General features: G+C 51.8%; 5 protein-coding genes across 5 annotated transcripts; all 5 read left to right on the top strand.

Moving 5' to 3' along the window:
• Positions 1-1,540: 1,540 nt before the first annotated feature.
• LOC134551519 (inositol 1,4,5-trisphosphate receptor-interacting protein-like 1) lies at positions 1,541-2,998 on the top strand. Its single transcript, XM_063399181.1, has one exon. The coding sequence runs from the start codon at positions 1,541-1,543 to the stop codon at positions 2,996-2,998; it is 1,458 nt and encodes a 485-aa protein (XP_063255251.1).
• Positions 2,999-6,119: 3,121 nt separating this feature from the next.
• Positions 6,120-7,643, top strand: LOC134551517 (inositol 1,4,5-trisphosphate receptor-interacting protein-like 1). The gene has a single exon (XM_063399180.1). It carries the CDS (start codon positions 6,186-6,188, stop codon positions 7,641-7,643), a length of 1,458 nt encoding a protein of 485 aa, XP_063255250.1. The 5' UTR covers positions 6,120-6,185.
• A 3,101-nt stretch (positions 7,644-10,744) lies between these two features.
• LOC134551516 (inositol 1,4,5-trisphosphate receptor-interacting protein-like 1) lies at positions 10,745-12,268 on the top strand. Its single transcript, XM_063399179.1, has one exon. It carries the CDS (start codon positions 10,811-10,813, stop codon positions 12,266-12,268), a length of 1,458 nt encoding a protein of 485 aa, XP_063255249.1. The 5' UTR covers positions 10,745-10,810.
• A 3,090-nt stretch (positions 12,269-15,358) lies between these two features.
• LOC134551515 (inositol 1,4,5-trisphosphate receptor-interacting protein-like 1) lies at positions 15,359-16,882 on the top strand. Its single transcript, XM_063399178.1, has one exon. The coding sequence runs from the start codon at positions 15,425-15,427 to the stop codon at positions 16,880-16,882; it is 1,458 nt and encodes a 485-aa protein (XP_063255248.1). The 5' UTR covers positions 15,359-15,424.
• Positions 16,883-20,000: 3,118 nt separating this feature from the next.
• Positions 20,001-21,524, top strand: LOC134551514 (inositol 1,4,5-trisphosphate receptor-interacting protein-like 1). The gene has a single exon (XM_063399177.1). The coding sequence runs from the start codon at positions 20,067-20,069 to the stop codon at positions 21,522-21,524; it is 1,458 nt and encodes a 485-aa protein (XP_063255247.1). The 5' UTR covers positions 20,001-20,066.
• The last annotated feature ends 2,376 nt before the right edge of the window (positions 21,525-23,900 follow it).

Raw genomic sequence — 23,900 nt, 5'->3', positions numbered from 1 at the left:
CTGGCATCTCCCAAGTGCCAATGAACATCGTACTGTTGAAGTGAGATCTGGAAAGAGAAGCTGGATTTCTGACTGACAGGCACCTCACTTCATCCCTATAAATGCCATACCAAACTTTGACAAAGCAGAAATTTTCTATATATTTCTCTGGAAATGTGTGAGTTTCTCCCATGAACAAGGACACTTGTTTTGTGGTTACTGTCGTGGAGGTTAAGTGAAATCTTTGTGGTATGTTACATTTGACTCCTAATCAATGCTGCTTTTTAACAAGAGTTAATATAGACACCTTCATGTCATACACTGTTTATGCTATGCTGTAATCTAGTTCTTTTTCATTTTATACTGAGTAGTAAGTAACTCTGACTGAGATATTTTGTCTATTATCTCCTGCCTGCTCAATACATAATTAGTTTATAAATAGATTTGATCCTTAGAACTGGAGGGCAACAGTGATCTCTGGAATATGAACAGTGGTCAAAATCTTAGGCTCAGGTAGAGCTTGTCTGAAGTTCCCCCTTGTCCTGTGACATGAAAAAAACAAGCAATAGGACCAGAGAAAATTAGTTGCAATTTGCATCAGATTAAGATATTTAGATTGGAAGTTTAGAAAAATGCTTTCATCAAAAATGATACCAGGGGAATGGGAACATGCTGCCTAGGGAAATGGCTGAGTCACCACACTTGAAAAACTTATGGAATATTTGGGGACCTGGCTGATGGGTGCAGAGGGCAGCGTTAAGTGTGCAGTTGGACTGTGTGATCTTCAGGGACTTTTTCAACCTCACAGACAAAAAGATTGAAATGCACCTCAACCAGTAAGGCATCAGAGCTTAGACTCAATGATCCTCAAGGCTGCCTTCCAACATGGATGTCTAGGAGATTGCCAATGCAGGTGAATGCAGATGAAAAGAAATCCAAAATAAAGAACAATGGCAGTTCTTGGAAGAAGATTCACACAAAGGCAGCCTTAAGCATTACACCAGGGCCACTGGGAGTGGCTGAGCCAGGGTGGGGACAAAGGGTGGGATTGACTGGGTTGTGATGTGCTGTGACACCTGTGACATCACAGGGGACGTGTCACAATGGGGGCAGCTCTAAAAGGCCCCAGCAGGTAACGCTGGCCTGGCATTGCTTGGGCAAGCGGTGAGTGCGCACATGCTGGGGAGCCTAGGCTGGGGACAAGGGCTGGGGCAGAAACGCCTCACCCGGGGCTGGGTTCTCCCCCTGCATGCAGGGACAGCCCCTCATGGGACAGCCTTGGGCAGCCCACGGTGCTGCTGCTGCTCTTGGTGGGGCAGCAGGAAAGGCCTTGCTGCCTGCCAGCTGTCTGGGGCCCTGTCCTTCCTGCCCCCATATCCCTGCAATTCCCTTCCCTGCTGCACTCATTGTCATGTCCCTCCCTCACAGCCCCACTCAAGGCCTTCTCTCCCTCCTCCTGCAGACCATGAATTCCATAATACTCCTTCTCGTGCTCTTGAAGAGCCTCATCCAGTACCCGCAGCCCGTGGGTGATGTCTGGGATGAGGAGACACGACTGCGCATGGAAGTGCGTGCAAAGCAGCTGGAATGGGAGAGGATTCGGCTAGAGCGGGAGGTGGAGCAGCTCACCCTGAAGCAGGTGCAGCTCTTGCAGCCCTTGGCTGTTGCTGTGCTCGTGCTGCTGGTCTTGGTGCTCTGGTATATCGGGTGGAAAAGGAGCCTGAGGAGAGAGGAGTTAGAAGAGGAAAACAACGGTGCAGCTGAAGAGGGAGGCAGAAATGTGCAGGCAAATGAGGAAGATGATGTTGAAAATGGAGGCGTCCATGGAGCTGCAAATGCAGAAAACAACAACGATGTGGCAAATGAAGAGCAAGAAGAAGAAAACTGTGTAAATGATGACGCTGGAAGAATTCTAATGGAGCGCATAGAGTGGCCTGTACAGGACCTGCAGAAAGGCTGTGAGTGGACAACTGGCCTCATGCATAAGTATATAGCTTACTTTGGAGAGGTGTTATCAAACAGTTTCTACCCAGTCCTGCAGCCAGCCATCGGGGTGGGCAGTGCCTTTGAAGGCTGGAGTCCCCGTGAGCAGGACGTTGTCTATCAGGTGCTCATCCCCATGACTCCTCCGCCAGGCCACAGCTTCCACCTGGAGCTGGACTCTGCAGGGCACAGGCACGTGAGGAACTTCCGTGTCCGCGTGCAGCTGGAGTGCACCTGCACAGGAGAGCAGCAGGGGGAGAACCTGCTGTGCTTCCTGCACCAGCCCGAGGAGGAGCTGAGGAGCAATCAGGAGCCCAGCCTCCTGGACACCCTGTGCACCGACTGCTACCTGGATGTGCACAAAACTGCCCGCTGGTTCTGCCAGCTGGTGAGAGCAGTCTGGCCAGCTCTGCCTCACTCACACAACTGGCACTTGATGCTGCTGCCCTCCAGACGATCCTGCCAGTTCAAGGTGACCAATGGCATTGAAAGCTTCAGGATGGAGATGCTGTTTGGGGTGAGGAGAGATGACTCAGACATCTTTGTGAGCAGCCAGACTGCAGAGGCCTACACCCCAAGCACAACCTGGCAAGAGACCTATGCTGTGGCAGAGGCGAAGTTCTTCAACCACATCGCCAGCCAGGCCCCACCTGACAGTCTGCACCTCAAATGCCTCCAGTTCTTCGTCCATCTTCAGGTGGGCATTGGCTTTTCCACCTACACCATGAAGACCATTGTCATGCACATGCTCAATGGCCTGCCCGTGTCATCGTGGCGCAGGGGAGATTTCCTGCTGCAACTGATGGACATCGTCGAGATCCTGTGCTTGTGTGTGCAAGCAAAACGCCTCAACCACTTCATTGTGGGGAACCGCAGGCTTCCTGAAGAGATCCGTTTACCCCGAGATGTGCAGACGGGTCAGACGTGCAATCTCTTCCATCAGCTGGCACAGGAATCGGCCGCCCACAGGCAGGCCATGAGTGAGTACCAGGTGCTGCGAACGCGGTTCGAGAGAATCCTTCTCGGGGAAGACTGAAGGAATGCAGGCACGGAGTCATGGCTATGAGAGCAGAGCTGTGCTTGGGCTGCTCACACCTGGCAGTGGAGAAGCACCTCACAGTCCAAGTCTGGTGCTTGAAGGAGAAGAGGATGCCTGCAACGGCTCTGGCAAAGGTCCCACAGCCTCTCCTGCTGCCTCAGCACGTGGAAGGCCACAGGAGGATTTATTCTCCCTCCTTGTATCGTTTTCCAAAGAAAGGCACCCGGATCCGCATTAAGCCCCGCTTAAGTATGAACTCTCCCATTCCAAAAAAAGCTCATGAAGAGACCGCACGCCGAACATGCAGCAGCAAAGTCACCAAAGCCCACCTGGAACATGCAGTTGTTCCTGGCCTTTGAGAAGGGCTGAAAATTAGAGCATGAAGGAAGGAGGAATGTGGCACAGAGAAAGACCGAAGAAGACACAAGGCAAAAAGGAGCAAGAGGAAAAATCAGCATTGCTCGCCCACAGCCATTCAATGGATGGAGTCTCTTCTTGTCTGCAGAAGGGACACCTTTGGGTCAGCATTGGACCAACTGTTGGAGTTAGAGCTGACCCGAATTTTTGTATATATAAGAATCCAGATTTTTTTCCATAGAGATAGACAGATAGATAGATAGATAGATAGATAGATAGATAGATAGATAGATAGATGAGAGATAGATAGATAGATAGATAGATAGAGTGTATACAAGTTATATAGTATAAGGTTTATCAATTATCATATAGAATAGAAAAGGACAATAAAACAAAACAATTTACCAATAAAAATAATATCAAAGATATGAAATATGTAATTATGGCATGAGGGTTGGGCTGGTGCAGGTCAGGCTCTGCTCCCAGGAAACAAGGCAAAGGATAAGAGGAAATGGCCTCCACTTCTGCCAGGGAGGCTTAGATTGGGTAGGAGGGAAAAATTTCTCCTCTGAAAGGGTTGTCAAGCGCTGGCACAAGCTGCCCATGAAATTGGTGGAATTGTTACTGCTTGAGGCACTAAAGGATAACGTGGATGTGGCATTTAGGGACATGGTTTCGAGGTGGATTTGTCAGAGTCAGGTTGGTGCCCTCCGACTTGGTGGCAGGACGAATGTGGGGCGGGACACAGCCCAGATGCTGGCAGCTGTGACCTGACTCAAGCCATACCCATGAACCTGACACGTTGGCTGGCACCGGTGCTGGCAGCTGAGCCACTGGCCACAGGCCACCTCACCCCACTGCAGAACCCTTTCAGGGTCAAGCTGGGCTGAGAGAGAAAGGTCAGCAGCTCTCCCAGCTCCTCAGCACAAGGTGAGAAAAGAGAAACACACGTAGCCATCTACCCCTTGAAGTGACACATCATAACAGAGGAAAGAGAGGGGCAAAGGCACAATTTTGAGATCCATCTACACAACACTGGCAAGGGACCATTCAAATCCAGGTCTCCAGCATTGAAAATGTCACAGCTTTTCCTGCTGCTAAAATACTCCAAACAAAACACCACACAAAGCCCAAACCCAAACAATAATGTTTGAATTTTCCATGATTGAGGGCTGATAGAAGCTGCTGCCTGGTGCTGATGGTCTCTTCTCTGCACGTTTCTCGTCTTTGCTCATCTCAGGGCTCCACAAAGCCAGGGGAGGGTTGCTTCCTGCTCTTGCCTGTGCTGACACCAAACAGCCTTGGGGTGCCCAGTGCTGTTAGCAGGAGAGCTGGTGAAAGTCACCACAACCCACGCAGCCTTCTCCTCCAAGGCTCCACAAATACCATGGCAGGAAGCTGTAGTCTAAGCTGCATTTCACCTCAGATCCCCTCTTCACAGTCTGGCTGTGCAGGTCAGCACAATTCATACAGACATCTGGGAACATCCCAGTACGGAATTTCACTCCAAACCTTTCCATACTCTAGAAGGAAAATTCTGATTTTTCCTTCTGCTAGGAAGGGGATGGATTCCCTTGGCTGATGGATTTGGCACCAAGCTTCTCCTCACATGGAAACGCTTCTGGGAAACCTGAAACTCTTCTGCCCACTGACAACCCCTTTTGTCCCTCTGGATCATGGGAAGTCCACTGCAAAAGCAGCACCTTTCTCTCCTCTGCCAAGAGCTGGCTTCACAGCCCAGCTGCCTGACACGGTGCAGATGGTCCCCGAAGGGAGGTTGTAGCTAGGTGGGGATCAGTATAGTAGCCCAGAGAACAAACAAGATGACCAGAGGAAAATGAGCTCAGGTTGTTCCTCAGAAGCTTTTGATGGGATCTCTAGGAAATATTCCTGCAAAGAAAAGGATATCAAGCTGAGGAACAGGCTGCCTAGGGAAATGGCTGAGTCAGCACCCTCAGAAAGGTTTCAAAGTCATGTGCATGTGGCATTTGGGGACCTGGCTGATGGGTGCAGCAGGCAGTGTTAAGTGTGCAGTTGGACTGTGTGATCTTCAGGGATTTTTTCAACCTCGCTGACACAGAGATTGAAGTGCACCTCAACCAGTAAGGAATCAAAGCTTAGACTCAATGATCCTCAAGGCTGCCTTCCAACATGGATGTCTAGGAGATTGCCAATGCAGGTGAATGCCGATGAAAAGAAATCCAAAATAAAGAACAATGGCAGTTCTTGGAAGAAGATTCACACAAAGGCAGCCTTAAGCATTACACCAGAGCCACTGGGAGTGGCTGAGCCAGGGTGGGGACAAAGGGTGGAGCTGGCTGGGTTGTGATGTGCTGTGACACCTGTGACATCACAGGGGACGTGTCACAATGGGGGCAGCTCTAAAAGGCCCCAGCAGGTAACGCTGGCCTGGCATTGCTTGGGCAAGCGGTGAGTGCGCACGTGCTGGGGAGCCTGGGCTGGGGACAAGGGCTGGGGCAGAAACGCCTCACCCGGGGCTGGGTTCTCCCCCTGCATGCAGGGACAGCCCCTCATGGGACAGCCTTGGGCAGCCCACAGTGATGCTTCTGCTGCTGGTGGGGCAGTGGGACTGGCCTTGCTGCCTGCCAGCTGTCTGGAGCCCTGTCCTTCCTGCCCCCAGATCCCTGCAATTCCCTTCCCTGCTGCACTCATTGTCATGTCCCACCCTCACAGCCCCACTCAAGGCCTTCTCTCCCTCCTCCTGCAGACCATGAATTCCATAATACTCCTTCTCGTGCTCTTGAAGAGCCTCATCCAGTACCCGCAGCCCGTGGGTGATGTCTGGGATGAGGAGACACGACTGCGCATGGAAGTGCGTGCAAAGCAGCTGGAATGGGAGAGGATTCGGCTAGAGCGGGAGGTGGAGCAGCTCACCCTCAAGCAGGTGCAGCTCTTGCAGCCCTTGGCTGTTGCTGTGCTCGTGCTGCTGGTCTTGGTGCTCTGGTTTATCGGGTGGAAAAGGAGCCTGAGGAGAGAGGAGTTAGAAGAGGAAAAAAACGGTGCAGCTGAAGAGGGAGGCAGAAATGTGCAGGCAAATGAGGAAGATGATGTTGAAAATGGAGGCGTCCGTGGAGCTGCAAATGCAGAAAACAACAACGATGTGGCAAATGAAGAGCAAGAAGAAGAAAGCTATGTAAATGATGACGCTGGAAGAATTCTAATGGAGCGCATAGAGTGGCCTGTACAGGACCTGCAGAAAGGCTGTGAGTGGACAACTGGCCTCATGCATAAGTATATAGCTTACTTTGGAGAGGTCTTATCAAACAGTTTCTACCCAGTCCTGCAGCCAGCCATCGGGGTGGGCAGTGCCTTTGAAGGCTGGAGTCCCCGTGAGCAGGACGTTGTGTATCAGGTGCTCATCCCCATGACTCCTCCGCCAGGCCACAGCTTCCACCTGGAGCTGGACTCCGCAGGGCACAGGCACGTGAGGAACTTCCGTGTCCGCGTGCAGCTGGAGTGCACCTGCACAGGAGAGCAGCAGGGCGAGAACCTGCTGTGCTTCCTGCACCAGCCCGAGGAGGAGCTGAGGAGCAATCAGGAGCCCAGCCTCCTGGACACCCTGTGCACCGACTGCTACCTGGATGTGCACAAAACTGCCCGCTGGTTCTGCCAGCTGGTGAGAGCAGTCTGGCCAGCTCTGCCTCACTCACACAATTGGCACTTGACGCTGCTGCCCTCCAGACGATCCTGCCAGTTCAAGGTGACCAATGGCATTGAAAGCTTCAGGATGGAGATGCTGTTCGGGGTGAGGAGAGATGACTCAGACATCTTTGTGAGCAGCCAGACTGCAGAGGCCTACACCCCAAGCACAACCTGGCCAGAGACCTATGCTGTGGCAGAGGCAAAGTTCTTCAACCACATCGCCAGCCAGGCCCCACCTGACAGTCTGCACCTCAAATGCCTCCAGTTCTTCGTCCATCTTCAGCTGGGCATTGGCTTTTCCACCTACACCATGAAGACCATTGTCATGCACCTGCTCAATGGCCTGCCCGTGTCATCGTGGCGCAGGGGAGATTTCCTGCTGCAACTGATGGACATCGTCGAGATCCTGTGCTTGTGTGTGCAAGCAAAACGCCTCAACCACTTCATTGTGGGGAACCGCAGGCTTCCTGAAGAGATCCGTTTACCCCGAGATGTGCAGACGGGTCAGACGTACAATCTCTTCCATCAGCTGGCGCAGGAATCGGCCGCCCACAGGCAGGCCATGAGTGAGTACCAGGTGCTGCGAACGCGGTTCGAGAGAATCCTTCTCGGGGAAGACTGAAGGAATGCAGGCACGGAGTCATGGCTATGAGAGCAGAGCTGTGCTTGGGCTGCTCACACCTGGCAGCGGAGAAGCACCTCACAGTCCAAGTCTGGTGCTTGAAGGAGAAGAGGATGCCTGCAACGGCTCTGGCAAAGGTCCCACAGCCTCTCCTGCTGCCTCAGGTTGTGGAAGGCCACAGGAGGATTTATTTTGCCTCCTTGTATCGTTTTCCAAAGAAAGGCACCCGGATCCGCATTAAGCCCCGCTTAAGTATGAACTCTCCCATTCCAAAAAAAGCTCATGAAGAGACCGCACGCCGAACATGCAGCAGCAAAGTCACCAAAGCCCACCTGGAACATGCAGTTGTTCCTGGCCTTTGAGAAGGGCTGAAAATTAGAGCATGAAGGAAGGAGGAATGTGGCACAGAGAAAGACAGAAGAAGACACAGGGCAAAAAGGAGCAAGAGGAAAAATCAGCATTGCTCGCCCACAGCCATTCAATGGATGGAGTCTCTTCTTGTCTGCAGAAGGGACACCTTTGGGTCAGCATTGGACCAACTGTTGGAGTTAGAGCTGACCCGAATTTTTGTATATATAAGAATCCAGATTTTTTTCCATAGAGATAGACAGATAGATAGATAGATAGATAGATAGATAGATGAGAGATAGATAGATAGATAGTTAGAGTGTATACAAGTTATATAGTATAAGGTTTATCAATTATCATATAGAATAGAAAAGGACAATAAAACAAAACAATTTACCAATAAAAATAATATCAAAGATATGAAATATGTAATTATGGCATGAGGGTTGGGCTGGTGCAGGTCAGGCTCTGCTCCCAGGAAACAAGGCAAAGGATAAGAGGAAATGGCCTCCACTTCTGCCAGGGAGGCTTAGATTGGGTAGGAGGGAAAAATTTCTCCTCTGAAAGGGTTGTCAAGCGCTGGCACAAGCTGCCCATGAAATTGGTGGAATTGTTACTGCTTGAGGCACTAAAGGATAATGTGGATGTGGCATTTAGGGACATGGTTTCGAGGTGGATTTGTCAGAGTCAGGTCGGTGCCCTCCAACTTGGTGGCAGGACGAATGTGGGGCGGGACACAGCCCAGATGCTGGCAGCTGTGACCTGACTCAAGCCATACCCATGAGCCTGACACGTTGGCTGGCACCGGTGCTGGCAGCTGAGCCACTGGCCACAGGCCACCTCACCCCACTGCAGAACCCTTTCAGGGTCAAGCTGGGCTGAGAGAGAAAGGTCAGCAGCTCTCCCAGCTCCTCAGCACAAGGTGAGAAAAGAGAAACACACGTAGCCATCTACCCCTTGAAGTGACACATCATAACAGAGGAAAGAGAGGGGCAAAGGCACAATTTTGAGATCCATCTACACAACACTGGCAAGGGACCATTCAAATCCAGGTCTCCAGCATTGAAAATGTCACAGCTTTTCCTGCTGCTAAAATACTCCAAACAAAACACCACACAAAGCCCAAACCCAAACAATAATGTTTGAATTTTCCGTGATTGAGGGCTGAGAGAAGCTGCTGCCTGGTTCTGATGGTCTCTTCTCTGCACGTTTCTCGTCTTTGCTCATCTCAGGGCTCCACAAAGCCAGGGCAGGGTTGCTTCCTGCTCTTGCCTGTGCTGACACCAAACAGCCTTGGGGTGCCCAGTGCTGTTAGCAGGAGAGCTGGTGAAAGTCACCACAACCCACGCAGCCTTCTCCTCCAAGGCTCCACAAATACCATGGCAGGAAGCTGTAGTCTAATCTGGATTTCACTTGAGATCCCTTCTTCACAGTCTGGCTGTGCAGGTCAGCAAAATTCATACAGACATCTGGGAACATCCCAGCACAGAATTTCACTCCAAATCTTTCCATTCTCTACAGGGAAAATTCTGATTTTTCCTTCTGCTAGGAAGGGGATGGATTCCCTTGGCTGATGGATTTGGCACCAAGCTTCTCCTCACATGGAAACGCTTCTGGGAAACCTGAAACTCTTCTGCCCACTGACAACCCCTTTTGTCCCTCTGGATCATGGGAAGTCCACTGCAAAAGCAGCACCTTCCTCTCCTCTGCCAGGAGCTGGCTTCACAGCCCAGCTGCCTGACACGGTGCAGATGGTCCCCGAAGGGAGGTTGTAGCTAGGTGGGGATCAGTATAGTAGCCCAGAGAACAAACAAGATGACCAGAGGAAAATGAGCTCAGGTTGTTCCTCAGAAGCTTTTGATGGGATCTCTAGGAAATATTCCTGCAAAGAAAAGGATATCAAGCTGAGGAACAGGCTGCCTAGGGAAATGGCTGAGTCAGCACCCTCAGAAAGGTTTCAAAGTCATGTGCATGTGGCATTTGGGGACCTGGCTGATGGGTGCAGCAGGCAGTGTTAAGTGTGCAGTTGGACTGTGTGATCTTCAGGGATTTTTTCAACCTCGCTGACACAGAGATTGAAGTGCACCTCAACCAGTAAGGAATCAAAGCTTAGACTCAATGATCCTCAAGGCTGCCTTCCAATATGGATGTCTAGGAGATTGCAAATGCAGGTGAATGCAGATGAAAAGAAATCCAAAATAAAGAACAATGGCAGTTCTTGGAAGAAGATTCACACAAAGGCAGCCTTAAGCATTACACCAGGGCCACTGGGAGTGGCTGAGCCAGGGTGGGGACAAAGGGTGGAGCTGGCTGGGTTGTGATGTGCTGTGACACCTGTGACATCACAGGGGACGTGTCACAGTGGGGGCAGCTCTAAAAGGCCCCAGCAGGTAACGCTGGCCCGGCATTGCTTGGGCAAGCGGTGAGTGCGCACGTGCTGGGGAGCCTGGGCTGGGGACAAGGGCTGGGGCAGAAACGCCTCACCCGGGGCTGGGTTCTCCCCCTGCATGCAGGGACAGCCCCTCATGGGACAGCCTTGGGCAGCCCACAGTGATGCTTCTGCTGCTGGTGGGGCAGTGGGACTGGCCTTGCTGCCTGCCAGCTGTCTGGAGCCCTGTCCTTCCTGCCCCCATATCCCTGCAATTCCCTTCCCTGCTGCCCTCATTGTCATGTCCCACCCTCACAGCCCCACTCAAGGCCTTCTCTCCCTCCTCCTGCAGACCATGAATTCCATAATACTCCTTCTCGTGCTCTTGAAGAGCCTCATCCAGTACCCGCAGCCCGTGGGTGATGTCTGGGATGAGGAGACACGACTGCGCATGGAAGTGCGTGCAAAGCAGCTGGAATGGGAGAGGATTCGGCTAGAGCGGGAGGTGGAGCAGCTCACCCTCAAGCAGGTGCAGCTCTTGCAGCCCTTGGCTGTTGCTGTGCTCGTGCTGCTGGTCTTGGTGCTCTGGTTTATCGGGTGGAAAAGGAGCCTGAGGAGAGAGGAGTTAGAAGAGGAAAACAACGGTGCAGCTGAAGAGGGAGGCAGAAATGTGCAGGCAAATGAGGAAGATGATGTTGAAAATGGAGGCGTCCATGGAGCTGCAAATGCAGAAAACAACAACGATGTGGCAAATGAAGAGCATGAAGAAGAAAACTGTGTAAATGATGACGCTGGAAGAATTCTAATGGAGCGCATAGAGTGGCCTGTACAGGACCTGCAGAAAGGCTGTGAGTGGACAACTGGCCTCATGCATAAGTATATAGCTTACTTTGGAGAGGTGTTATCAAACAGTTTCTACCCAGTCCTGCAGCCAGCCATCGGGGTGGGCAGTGCCTTTGAAGGCTGGAGTCCCCGTGAGCAGGACGTTGTCTATCAGGTGCTCATCCCCATGACTCCTCCGCCAGGCCACAGCTTCCACCTGGAGCTGGACTCTGCAGAGCACAGGCACGTGAGGAACTTCCGTGTCCGCGTGCAGCTGGAGTGCACCTGCACAGGAGAGCAGCAGGGCGAGAACCTGCTGTGCTTCCTGCACCAGCCCGAGGAGGAGCTGAGGAGCAATCAGGAGCCCAGCCTCCTGGACACCCTGTGCACCGACTGCTACCTGGATGTGCACAAAACTGCCCGCTGGTTCTGCCAGCTGGTGAGAGCAGTCTGGCCAGCTCTGCCTCACTCACACAACTGGCACTTGACGCTGCTGCCCTCCAGACGATCCTGCCAGTTCAAGGTGACCAATGGCATTGAAAGCTACAGGATGGAGATGCTGTTTGGGGTGAGGAGAGATGACTCAGACATCTTTGTGAGCAGCCAGACTGCAGAGGCCTACACCCCAAGCACAACCTGGCCAGAGACCTATGCTGTGGCAGAGGCAAAGTTCTTCAACCACATCGCCAGCCAGGCCCCACCTGACAGTCTGCACCTCAAATGCCTCCAGTTCTTCGTCCATCTTCAGCTGGGCATTGGCTTTTCCACCTACACCATGAAGACCATTGTCATGCACCTGCTCAATGGCCTGCCCGTGTCATCGTGGCGCAGGGGAGATTTCCTGCTGCAACTGATGGACATCGTCGAGATCCTGTGCTTGTGTGTGCAAGCAAAACGCCTCAACCACTTCATTGTGGGGAACCGCAGGCTTCCTGAAGAGATCCGTTTACCCCGAGATGTGCAGACGGGTCAGACGTGCAATCTCTTCCATCAGCTGGCACAGGAATCGGCCGCCCACAGGCAGGCCATGAGTGAGTACCAGGTGCTGCGAACGCGGTTCGAGAGAATCCTTCTCGGGGAAGACTGAAGGAATGCAGGCACGGAGTCATGGCTATGAGAGCAGAGCTGTGCTTGGGCTGCTCACACCTGGCAGCGGAGAAGCACCTCACAGTCCAAGTCTGGTGCTTGAAGGAGAAGAGGATGCCTGCAACGGCTCTGGCAAAGGTCCCACAGCCTCTCCTGCTGCCTCAGGTTGTGGAAGGCCACAGGAGGATTTATTTTGCCTCCTTGTATCGTTTTCCAAAGAAAGGCACCCGGATCCGCATTAAGCCCCGCTTAAGTATGAACTCTCCCATTCCAAAAAAAGCTCATCAAGAGACCGCACGCCGAACATGCAGCAGCAAAGTCACCAAAGCCCACCTGGAACATGCAGTTGTTCCTGGCCTTTGAGAAGGGCTGAAAATTAGAGCATGAAGGAAGGAGGAATGTGGCACAGAGAAAGACAGAAGAAGACACAGGGCAAAAAGGAGCAAGAGGAAAAATCAGCATTGCTCGCCCACAGCCATTCAATGGATGGAGTCTCTTCTTGTCTGCAGAAGGGACACCTTTGGGTCAGCATTGGACCAACTGTTGGAGTTAGAGCTGACCCGAATTTTTGTATATATAAGAATCCAGATTTTTTTCCATAGAGATAGACAGATAGATAGATAGATAGATAGATAGATAGATAGATAGATAGATAGAGTGTATACAAGTTATATAGTATAAGGTTTATCAATTATCATATAGAATAGAAAAGGACAATAAAACAAAACAATTTACCAATAAAAATAATATCAAAGATATGAAATATGTAATTATGGCATGAGGGTTGGGCTGGTGCAGGTCAGGCTCTGCTCCCAGGAAACAAGGCAAAGGATAAGAGGAAATGGCCTCCACTTCTGCCAGGGAGGCTTAGATTGGGTAGGAGGGAAAAATTTCTCCTCTGAAAGGGTTGTCAAGCGCTGGCACAAGCTGCCCATGAAATTGGTGGAATTGTTACTGCTTGAGGCACTAAAGGATAATGTGGATGTGGCATTTAGGGACATGGTTTCGAGGTGGATTTGTCAGAGTCAGGTCGGTGCCCTCCAACTTGGTGGCAGGACGAATGTGGGGCGGGACACAGCCCAGATGCTGGCAGCTGTGACCTGACTCAAGCCATACCCATGAACCTGACACGTTGGCTGGCACCAGTGCTGGCAGCTGAGCCACTGGCCACAGGCCACCTCACCCCACTGCAGAACCCTTTCAGGGTCAAGCTGGGCTGAGAGAGAAAGGTCAGCAGCTCTCCCAGCTCCTCAGCACAAGGTGAGAAAAGAGAAACACACGTAGCCATCTACCCCTTGAAGTGACACATCATAACAGAGGAAAGAGAGGGGCAAAGGCACAATTTTGAGATCCATCTACACAACACTGGCAAGGGACCATTCAAATCCAGGTCTCCAGCATTGAAAATGTCACAGCTTTTCCTGCTGCTAAAATACTCCAAACAAAACACCACACAAAGCCCAAACCCAAACAATAATGTTTGAATTTTCCGTGATTGAGGGCTGATAGAAGCTGCTGCCTGGTGCTGATGGTCTCCTCTCTGCACGTTTCTCGTCTTTGCTCATCTCAGGGCTCCACAAAGCCAGGGGAGGGTTTCTTCCTGCTCTTGCCTGTGCTGACACCAAACAGCCTTGGGGTGCCCAGTGCTGTTAGCAGGAGAGCTGGTGAAAGTCACCACAACCCACGCAGCCTTCTCCTCCAAGGCTCCACAAATACCATGGCAGGAAGCTGTAGTCTAATCTGGATTTCACTTGAGATCCCTTCTTCACAGTCTCGCTGTGCAGGTCAGCAACATTCACACAGACATCTGGGAACATCCCAGTACGGAATTTCACTCCAAACCTTTCCATACTCTAGAAGGAAAATTCTGATTTTTCCTTCTGCTAGGAAGGGGATGGATTCCCTTGGCTGATGGATTTGGCACCAAGCTTCTCCTCACATGGAAACGCTTCTGGGAAACCTGAAACTCTTCTGCCCACTGACAACCCCTTTTGTCCCTCTGGATCATGGGAAGTCCACTGCAAAAGCAGCACCTTTCTCTCCTCTGCCAAGAGCTGGCTTCACAGCCCAGCTGCCTGACACGGTGCAGATGGTCCCCGAAGGGAGGTTGTAGCTAGGTGGGGATCAGTATAGTAGCCCAGAGAACAAACAAGATGACCAGAGGAAAATGAGCTCAGGTTGTTCCTCAGAAGCTTTTGATGGGATCTCTAGGAAATATTCCTGCAAAGAAAAGGATATCAAGCTGAGGAACAGGCTGCCTAGGGAAATGGCTGAGTCAGCACCCTCAGAAAGGTTTCAAAGTCATGTGCATGTGGCATTTGGGGACCTGGCTGATGGGTGCAGCAGGCAGTGTTAAGTGTGCAGTTGGACTGTGTGATCTTCAGGGATTTTTTCAACCTCGCTGACACAGAGATTGAAGTGCACCTCAACCAGTAAGGAATCAAAGCTTAGACTCAATGATCCTCAAGGCTGCCTTCCAACATGGATGTCTAGGAGATTGCCAATGCAGGTGAATGCCGATGAAAAGAAATCCAAAATAAAGAACAATGGCAGTTCTTGGAAGAAGATTCACACAAAGGCAGCCTTAAGCATTACACCAGAGCCACTGGGAGTGGCTGAGCCAGGGTGGGGACAAAGGGTGGAGCTGGCTGGGTTGTGATGTGCTGTGACACCTGTGACATCACAGGGGACGTGTCACAATGGGGGCAGCTCTAAAAGGCCCCAGCAGGTAACGCTGGCCCGGCATTGCTTGGGCAAGCGGTGAGTGCGCACGTGCTGGGGAGCCTGGGCTGGGGACAAGGGCTGGGGCAGAAACGCCTCACCCGGGGCTGGGTTCTCCCCCTGCATGCAGGGACAGCCCCTCATGGGACAGCCTTGGGCAGCCCACAGTGATGCTTCTGCTGCTGGTGGGGCAGTGGGACTGGCCTTGCTGCCTGCCAGCTGTCTGGGGCCCTGTCCTTCCTGCCCCCAGATCCCTGCAATTCCCTTCCCTGCTGCACTCATTGTCATGTCCCACCCTCACAGCCCCACTCAAGGCCTTCTCTCCCTCCTCCTGCAGACCATGAATTCCATAATACTCCTTCTCGTGCTCTTGAAGAGCCTCATCCAGTACCCGCAGCCCGTGGGTGATGTCTGGGATGAGGAGACACGACTGCGCATGGAAGTGCGTGCAAAGCAGCTGGAATGGGAGAGGATTCGGCTAGAGCGGGAGGTGGAGCAGCTCACCCTCAAGCAGGTGCAGCTCTTGCAGCCCTTGGCTGTTGCTGTGCTCGTGCTGCTGGTCTTGGTGCTCTGGTTTATCGGGTGGAAAAGGAGCCTGAGGAGAGAGGAGTTAGAAGAGGAAAACAACGGTGCAGCTGAAGAGGGAGGCAGAAATGTGCAGGCAAATGAGGAAGATGATGTTGAAAATGGAGGCGTCCGTGGAGCTGCAAATGCAGAAAACAACAACGATGTGGCAAATGAAGAGCAAGAAGAAGAAAGCTATGTAAATGATGACGCTGGAAGAATTCTAATGGAGCGCATAGAGTGGCCTGTACAGGACCTGCAGAAAGGCTGTGAGTGGACAACTGGCCTCATGCATAAGTATATAGCTTACTTTGGAGAGGTGTTATCAAACAGTTTCTACCCAGTCCTGCAGCCAGCCATCGGGGTGGGCAGTGCCTTTGAAGGCTGGAGTCCCCGTGAGCAGGACGTTGTCTATCAGGTGCTCATCCCCATGACTCCTCCGCCAGGCCACAGCTTCCACCTGGAGCTGGACTCCGCAGAGCACAGGCACGTGAGGAACTTCCGTGTCCGCGTGCAGCTGGAGTGCACCTGCACAGGAGAGCAGCAGGGCGAGAACCTGCTGTGCTTCCTGCACCAGCCCGAGGAGGAGCTGAGGAGCAATCAGGAGCCCAGCCTCCTGGACACCCTGTGCACCGACTGCTACCTGGATGTGCACAAAACTGCCCGCTGGTTCTGCCAGCTGGTGAGAGCAGTCTGGCCAGCTCTGCCTCACTCACACAATTGGCACTTGACGCTGCTGCCCTCCAGACGATCCTGCCAGTTCAAGGTGACCAATGGCATTGAAAGCTTCAGGATGGAGATGCTGTTTGGGGTGAGGAGAGATGACTCAGACATCTTTGTGAGCAGCCAGACTGCAGAGGCCTACACCCCAAGCACAACCTGGCCAGAGACCTATGCTGTGGCAGAGGCAAAGTTCTTCAACCACATCGCCAGCCAGGCCCCACCTGACAGTCTGCACCTCAAATGCCTCCAGTTCTTCGTCCATCTTCAGCTGGGCATTGGCTTCTCCACCTACACCATGAAGACCATTGTCATGCACATGCTCAATGGCCTGCCCGTGTCATCGTGGCGCAGGGGAGATTTCCTGCTGCAACTGATGGACATCGTCGAGATCCTGTGCTTGTGTGTGCAAGCAAAACGCCTCAACCACTTCATTGTGGGGAACCGCAGGCTTCCTGAAGAGATCCGTTTACCCCGAGATGTGCAGACGGGTCAGACGTGCAATCTCTTCCATCAGCTGGCACAGGAATCGGCCGCCCACAGGCAGGCCATGAGTGAGTACCAGGTGCTGCGAACGCGGTTCGAGAGAATCCTTCTCGGGGAAGACTGAAGGAATGCAGGCACGGAGTCATGGCTATGAGAGCAGAGCTGTGCTTGGGCTGCTCACACCTGGCAGCGGAGAAGCACCTCACAGTCCAAGTCTGGTGCTTGAAGGAGAAGAGGATGCCTGCAACGGCTCTGGCAAAGGTCCCACAGCCTCTCCTGCTGCCTCAGGTTGTGGAAGGCCACAGGAGGATTTATTTTGCCTCCTTGTATCGTTTTCCAAAGAAAGGCACCCGGATCCGCATTAAGCCCCGCTTAAGTATGAACTCTCCCATTCCAAAAAAAGCTCATCAAGAGACCGCACGCCGAACATGCAGCAGCAAAGTCACCAAAGCCCACCTGGAACATGCAGTTGTTCCTGGCCTTTGAGAAGGGCTGAAAATTAGAGCATGAAGGAAGGAGGAATGTGGCACAGAGAAAGACAGAAGAAGACACAGGGCAAAAAGGAGCAAGAGGAAAAATCAGCATTGCTCGCCCACAGCCATTCAATGGATGGAGTCTCTTCTTGTCTGCAGAAGGGACACCTTTGGGTCAGCACTGGACCAACTGTTGGAGTTAGAGCTGACCCGAATTTTTGTATATATAAGAATCCAGATCTTTTTCCATAGAGATAGACAGATAGATAGATAGATAGATAGATAGATAGATAGATAGATAGATGAGAGATAGATAGATAGATAGATAGATAGAGTGTATACAAGTTATATAGTATAAGGTTTATCAATTATCATATAGAATAGAAAAGGACAATAAAACAAAACAATTTACCAATAAAAATAATATCAAAGATATGAAATATGTAATTATGGCATGAGGGTTGGGCTGGTGCAGGTCAGGCTCTGCTCCCAGGAAACAAGGCAAAGGATAAGAGGAAATGGCCTCCACTTCTGCCAGGGAGGCTTAGATTGGGTAGGAGGGAAAAATTTCTCCTCTGAAAGGGTTGTCAAGCGCTGGCACAAGCTGCCCATGAAATTGGTGGAATTGTTACTGCTTGAGGCACTAAAGGATAATGTGGATGTGGCATTTAGGGACATGGTTTCGAGGTGGATTTGTCAGAGTCAGGTTGGTGCCCTCCAACTTGGTGGCAGGACGAATGTGGGGCGGGACACAGCCCAGATGCTGGCAGCTGTGACCTGACTCAAGCCATACCCATGAACCTGACACGTTGGCTGGCACCGGTGCTGGCAGCTGAGCCACTGGCCACAGGCCACCTCACCCCACTGCAGAACCCTTTCAGGGTCAAGCTGGGCTGAGAGAGAAAGGTCAGCAGCTCTCCCAGCTCCTCAGCACAAGGTGAGAAAAGAGAAACACATGTAGCCATCTACCCCTTGAAGTGACACATCATAACAGAGGAAAGAGGGGGGCAAAGGCACAATTTTGAGATCCATCTACACAACACTGGCAAGGGGACCCTTCAAATCCAGGTCTCCAGCATTGAAAATGCCACAGCTTTTCCTGCTGCTAAAAAACTCCAAACAAAACACCACACAAAGCCCAAACCTAAAGAGTAATGTTTGAATTTTCTGTGATTGAGGGCTGAGAGAAGCTGCTGCCTGGTGCTGATGGTCTCTTCTCTGGACGCTTCTCGTCTTTGCTCATCTCAGGGCTCCACAAAGCCAGGGCAGGGTTTCTTCCTGCTCTTGCCTGTGCTGACACCAAACAGCCTTGGGGTGCCCAGTGCTGTTAGCAGGAGAGCTGGTGAAAGTCACCACAACCCACGCAGCCTTCTCCTCCAAGGCTCCACAAATACCATGGCAGGAAGCTGTAGTCTAATCTGGATTTCACTTGAGATCCCTTCTTCACAGTCTCGCTGTGCAGGTCAGCAACATTCACACAGACATCTGGGAACATCCCAGTACGGAATTTCACTCCAAACCTTTCCATACTCTAGAAAGAAAATTCTGATTTTTCCTTCTGCTAGGAAGGGGATGGATTCCCTTGGCTGATGGATTTGGCACCAAGCTTCTCCTCACATGGAAACGCTTCTGGGAAACCTGAAACTCTTCTGCCCACTGACAACCCCTTTTGTCCCTCTGGATCATGGGAAGTCCACTGCAAAAGCAGCACCTTTCTCTCCTCTGCCAGGAGCTGGCTTCACAGCCCAGCTGCCTGACACGGTGCAGATGGTCCCCGAAGGGAGGTTGTAGCTAGGTGGGGATCATTATATTAGCCCAGAGAACAAAAAAGATTGCAAGAGGAAAATGAGTTTAGGTTGTGCACGGTAGCTTTTGATGGGATCTCTAGTAAATATTCCTGCAAAGAAAAGGATATCAAGCTGAGGAACAGGCTGCCTGGGGAAATGGCTGAGTCAGCACCCTCAGAAAGGTTTCAAAGTCATGTGCATGTGGCATTTGGGGACCTGGCTGATGGGTGCAGCAGGCAGTGTTAAGTGTGCGGTTGGACTGTGTGATCTTCAGGGACATTTTTCAACCTCGCTGACACAGAGATTAATGTATACCTCAACCAGTAAGGAATCAGAGCTTAGACTCATTGATCCTCAAGGCTGCCTTCCAACATGGATGTCTAGGAGATTGCCAATGCAGGTGAATGCAGATGAAAAGAAATCCAAAAGAATGAACAATGGCAGTTCTTGGAAGAAGATTCACACAAAGGCAGCCTTAAGCATTACACCAGGGCCACTGGGAGTGGCTGAGCCAGGGTGGGGACAAAGGGTGGGGCTGGCTGGGTTGTGATGTGCTGTGACACCTGTGACATCACAGGAGATGTGTCACAATAGGGGCAGCTCTAAAAGGCCCCAGCAGGTAACGCTGGCCTGGCATTGCTTGGGCAAGCGGTGAGTGCGCACGTGCTGGGGAGCCTGGGCTGGGGACAAGGGCTGGGGCAGAAACGCCTCACCCGGGGCTGGGTTCTCCCCCTGCATGCAGGGACAGCCCCTCATGGGACAGCCTTGGGCAGCCCACGGTGCTGCTGCTGCTGCTGGTGGGGCAGTGGGACTGGCCTTGCTGCCTGCCAGCTGTCTGGGGCCCTGTCCTTCCTGCCCCCATATCCCTGCAATTCCCTTCCCTGCTGCACTCATTGTCATGTCCCACCCTCACAGCCCCACTCAAGGCCTTCTCTCCCTCCTCCTGCAGACCATGAATTCCATAATACTCCTTCTCGTGCTCTTGAAGAGCCTCATCCAGTACCCGCAGCCCGTGGGTGATGTCTGGGATGAGGAGACACGACTGCGCATGGAAGTGCGTGCAAAGCAGCTGGAATGGGAGAGGATTCGGCTAGAGCGGGAGGTGGAACAGCTCACCCTCAAGCAGGTGCAGCTCTTGCAGCCCTTGGCTGTTGCTGTGCTCGTGCTGCTGGTCTTGGTGCTCTGGTTTATCGGGTGGAAAAGGAGCCTGAGGAGAGAGGAGTTAGAAGAGGAAAACAACGGTGCAGCTGAAGAGGGAGGCAGAAATGTGCAGGCAAATGAGGAAGATGATGTTGAAAATGGAGGCGTCCATGGAGCTGCAAATGCGGAAAACAACAATGATGTGGCAAATGAAGAGCATGAAGAAGAAAACTGTGTAAATGATGACGCTGGAAGAATTCTAATGGAGCGCATAGAGTGGCCTGTACAGGACCTGCAGAAAGGCTGTGAGTGGTCAGCTGGCCTCATGGAGAACTATATAGCTTACTTTGGAGAGGTGTTATCAAACAGTTTCTACCCAGTCCTGCAGCCAGCCATCGGGGTGGGCAGTGCCTTTGAAGGCTGGAGTCCCCGTGAGCAGGACGTTGTGTATCAGGTGCTCATCCCCATGACTCCTCCGCCAGGCCACAGCTTCCACCTGGAGCTGGACTCTGCAGGGCACAGGCACGTGAGGAACTTCCGTGTCCGCGTGCAGCTGGAGTGCACCTGCACAGGAGAGCAGCAGGGGGAGAACCTGCTGTGCTTCCTGCACCAGCCCGAGGAGGAGCTGAGGAGCAATCAGGAGCCCAGCCTCCTGGACACCCTGTGCACCGACTGCTACCTGGATGTGCACAAAACTGCCCGCTGGTTCTGCCAGCTGGTGAGAGCAGTCTGGCCAGCTCTGCCTCACTCACACAACTGGCACTTGACGCTGCTGCCCTCCAGACGCTCCTGCCAATTCAAGGTGACCAATGGCATTGAAAGCTTCAGGATGGAGATGCTGTTTGGGGTGAGGAGAGATGACTCAGACATCTTTGTGAGCAGCCAGACTGCAGAGGCCTACACCCCAAGCACAACCTGGCCAGAGACCTATGCTGTGGCAGAGGCAAAGTTCTTCAACCACATCGCCAGCCAGGCCCCACCTGACAGTCTGCACCTCAAATGCCTCCAGTTCTTCGTCCATCTTCAGCTGGGCATTGGCTTCTCCACCTACACCATGAAGACCATTGTCATGCACCTGCTCAATGTCGTGCCCGTGTCATCGTGGCGCAGGGGAGATTTTCTGCTGCAACTGATGGACATCATCGAGAGCCTGCACTTATGTGTGGAAGCAAAACACCTCAACCACTTCATTGTGGGGAACCGCAGGCTTCCTGAAGAGATCCGTTTACCCCGAGATGTGCAGACGGGTCAGACGTGCAATCTCTTCCATCAGCTGGCACAGGAATCGGCCGCCCACAGGCAGGCCATGAGTGAGTACCAGGTGCTGCGAACGCGGTTCGAGAGAATCCTTCTCGGGGAAGACTGAAGGAATGCAGGCATGGAGTCATGGCTATGAGAGCAGAGCTGTGCTTGGGCTGCTCACACCTGGCAGTGGAGAAGCACCTCACAGTCCAAGTCTGGTGCTTGAAGGAGAAGAGGATGCCTGCAACGGCTCTGGCAAAGGTCCCACAGCCTCTCCTGCCGCCTCAGCTTGTGGAAGGCCACAGGAGGATTTATTCTCCCTCCTTGTATCGTTTTCCAAAGAAAGGCACCCAGATCCGCATTAAGCCCCGCTTAAGTATGAACTCTCCCATTCCAAAAATGCTCATGAAGAGACCACACGCCGAACATGCAGCAGCAAAGTCACCAAAGCCCACCTGGAACATGCAGTTGTTCCTGGCCTTTTGAGAAGGGCTGAAAATTAGAGCATGAAGGAAGGAGGAATGTGGAACAGAGAAAGACCGAAGAAGTCACAAGGCAAAAAGGAGCAAGAGGAAAAATCAGCATTGCTCGCCCACAGCCATTCAATGGATGGAGTCTCTTCTTGTCTGCAGAAGGGACACCTTTGGGTCAGCATTGGACCAACTGTTGGAGTTAGAGCTGACCCGAATTTTTGTGTATATAAGAATCCAGATTTTTTTTCATAGAGATAGACAGATAGATAGATAGATAGATAGATAGATAGATAGATAGATAGATAGATAGATAGATAGATGAGAGATAGATAGATGAGAGATAGATAGATAGATAGATAGATAGAGTGTATACAAGTTATATAGTATAAGGTTTATCAATTATCATATAGAATAGAAAAGGACAATAAAACAAAACAATTTACCAATAAAAATAATATCAAAGATATGAAATATGTAATTATGGCATGAGGGTTGGGCTGGTGCAGGTCAGGCTCTGCTCCCAGGAAACAAGGCAAAGGATAAGAGGAAATGGCCTCCACTTCTGCCAGGGAGGCTTAGATTGGGTAGGAGGGAAAAATTTCTCCTCTGAAAGGGTTGTCAAGCGCTGGCACAAGCTGCCCATGAAATTGGTGGAATTGTTACTGCTTGAGGCACTAAAGGATAACGTGGATGTGGCATTTAGGGACATGGTTTCGAGGTGGATTTGTCAGAGTCAGGTTGGTGCCCTCCAACTTGGTGGCAGGACGAATGTGGGGCGGGACACAGCCCAGATGCTGGCAGCTGTGACCTGACTCAAGCCATACCCATGAACCTGACACGTTGGCTGGCACCAGTGCTGGCAGCTGAGCCACTGGCCACAGGCCACCTCACCCCACTGCAGAACCCTTTCAGGGTCAAGCTGGGCTGAGAGAGAAAGGTCAGCAGCTCTCCCAGCTCCTCAGCACAAGGTGAGAAAAGAGAAACACACGTAGCCATCTACCCCTTGAAGTGACACATCATAACAGAGGAAAGAGAGGGGCAAAGGCACAATTTTGAGATCCATCTACACAACACTGGCAAGGGACCATTCAAATCCAGGTCTCCAGCATTGAAAATGTCACAGCTTTTCCTGCTGCTAAAATACTCCAAACAAAACACCACACAAAGCCCAAACCCAAACAATAATGTTTGAATTTTCCGTGATTGAGGGCTGATAGAAGCTGCTGCCTGGTGCTGATGGTCTCTTCTCTGCACGTTTCTCGTCTTTGCTCATCTCAGGGCTCCACAAAGCCAGGGCAGGGTTGCTTCCTGCTCTTGCCTGTGCTGACACCAAACAGCCTTGGGGTGCCCAGTGCTGTTAGCAGGAGAGCTGGTGAAAGTCACCACAACCCACGCAGCCTTCTCCTTCAAGGCTCCACAAATACCATGGCGGGAAGCTGTAGTCTAAGCTGCATTTCACCTCAGATCCCCTCTTCACAGTCTCGCTGTGCAGGTCAGCACAATTCATACAGACATCTGGGAACATCCCAGCACAGAATTTCACTCCAAATCTTTCCATTCTCTACAGGGAAAATTCTGATTTTTCCTTCTGCTAGGAAGGGGATGGATTCCCTTGGCTGATGGATTTGGCACCAAGCTTCTCCTCACATGGAAACGCTTCTGGGAAACCTGAAACTCTTCTGCCCACTGACAACCCCTTTTGTCCCTCTGGATCATGGGAAGTCCACTGCAAGAGCAGCACCTTTCTCTCCTCTGCCAAGAGCTGGCTTCACAGCCCAGCTGCCTGACACGGTGCAGATGGTCCCCGAAGGGAGGTTGTAGCTAGGTGGGGATCAGTATAGTAGCCCAGAGAACAAACAAGATGACCAGAGGAAAATGAGCTCAGGTTGTTCCTCAGAAGCTTTTGATGGGATCTCTAGGAAATATTCCTGCAAAGAAAAGGATATCAAGCTGAGGAACAGGCTGCCTAGGGAAATGGCTGAGTCAGCACCCTCAGAAAGGTTTCAAAGTCATGTGCATGTGGCATT

The sequence above is a fragment of the Prinia subflava genome, chromosome 5, assembly GCF_021018805.1.
Source record: "Prinia subflava isolate CZ2003 ecotype Zambia chromosome 5, Cam_Psub_1.2, whole genome shotgun sequence".
Lineage (NCBI taxonomy): Eukaryota > Metazoa > Chordata > Aves > Passeriformes > Cisticolidae > Prinia > Prinia subflava.
The sequence above is the reverse complement of the archived record's forward strand: the minus strand, read 5'-3'. Positions and strand labels throughout refer to the sequence as shown.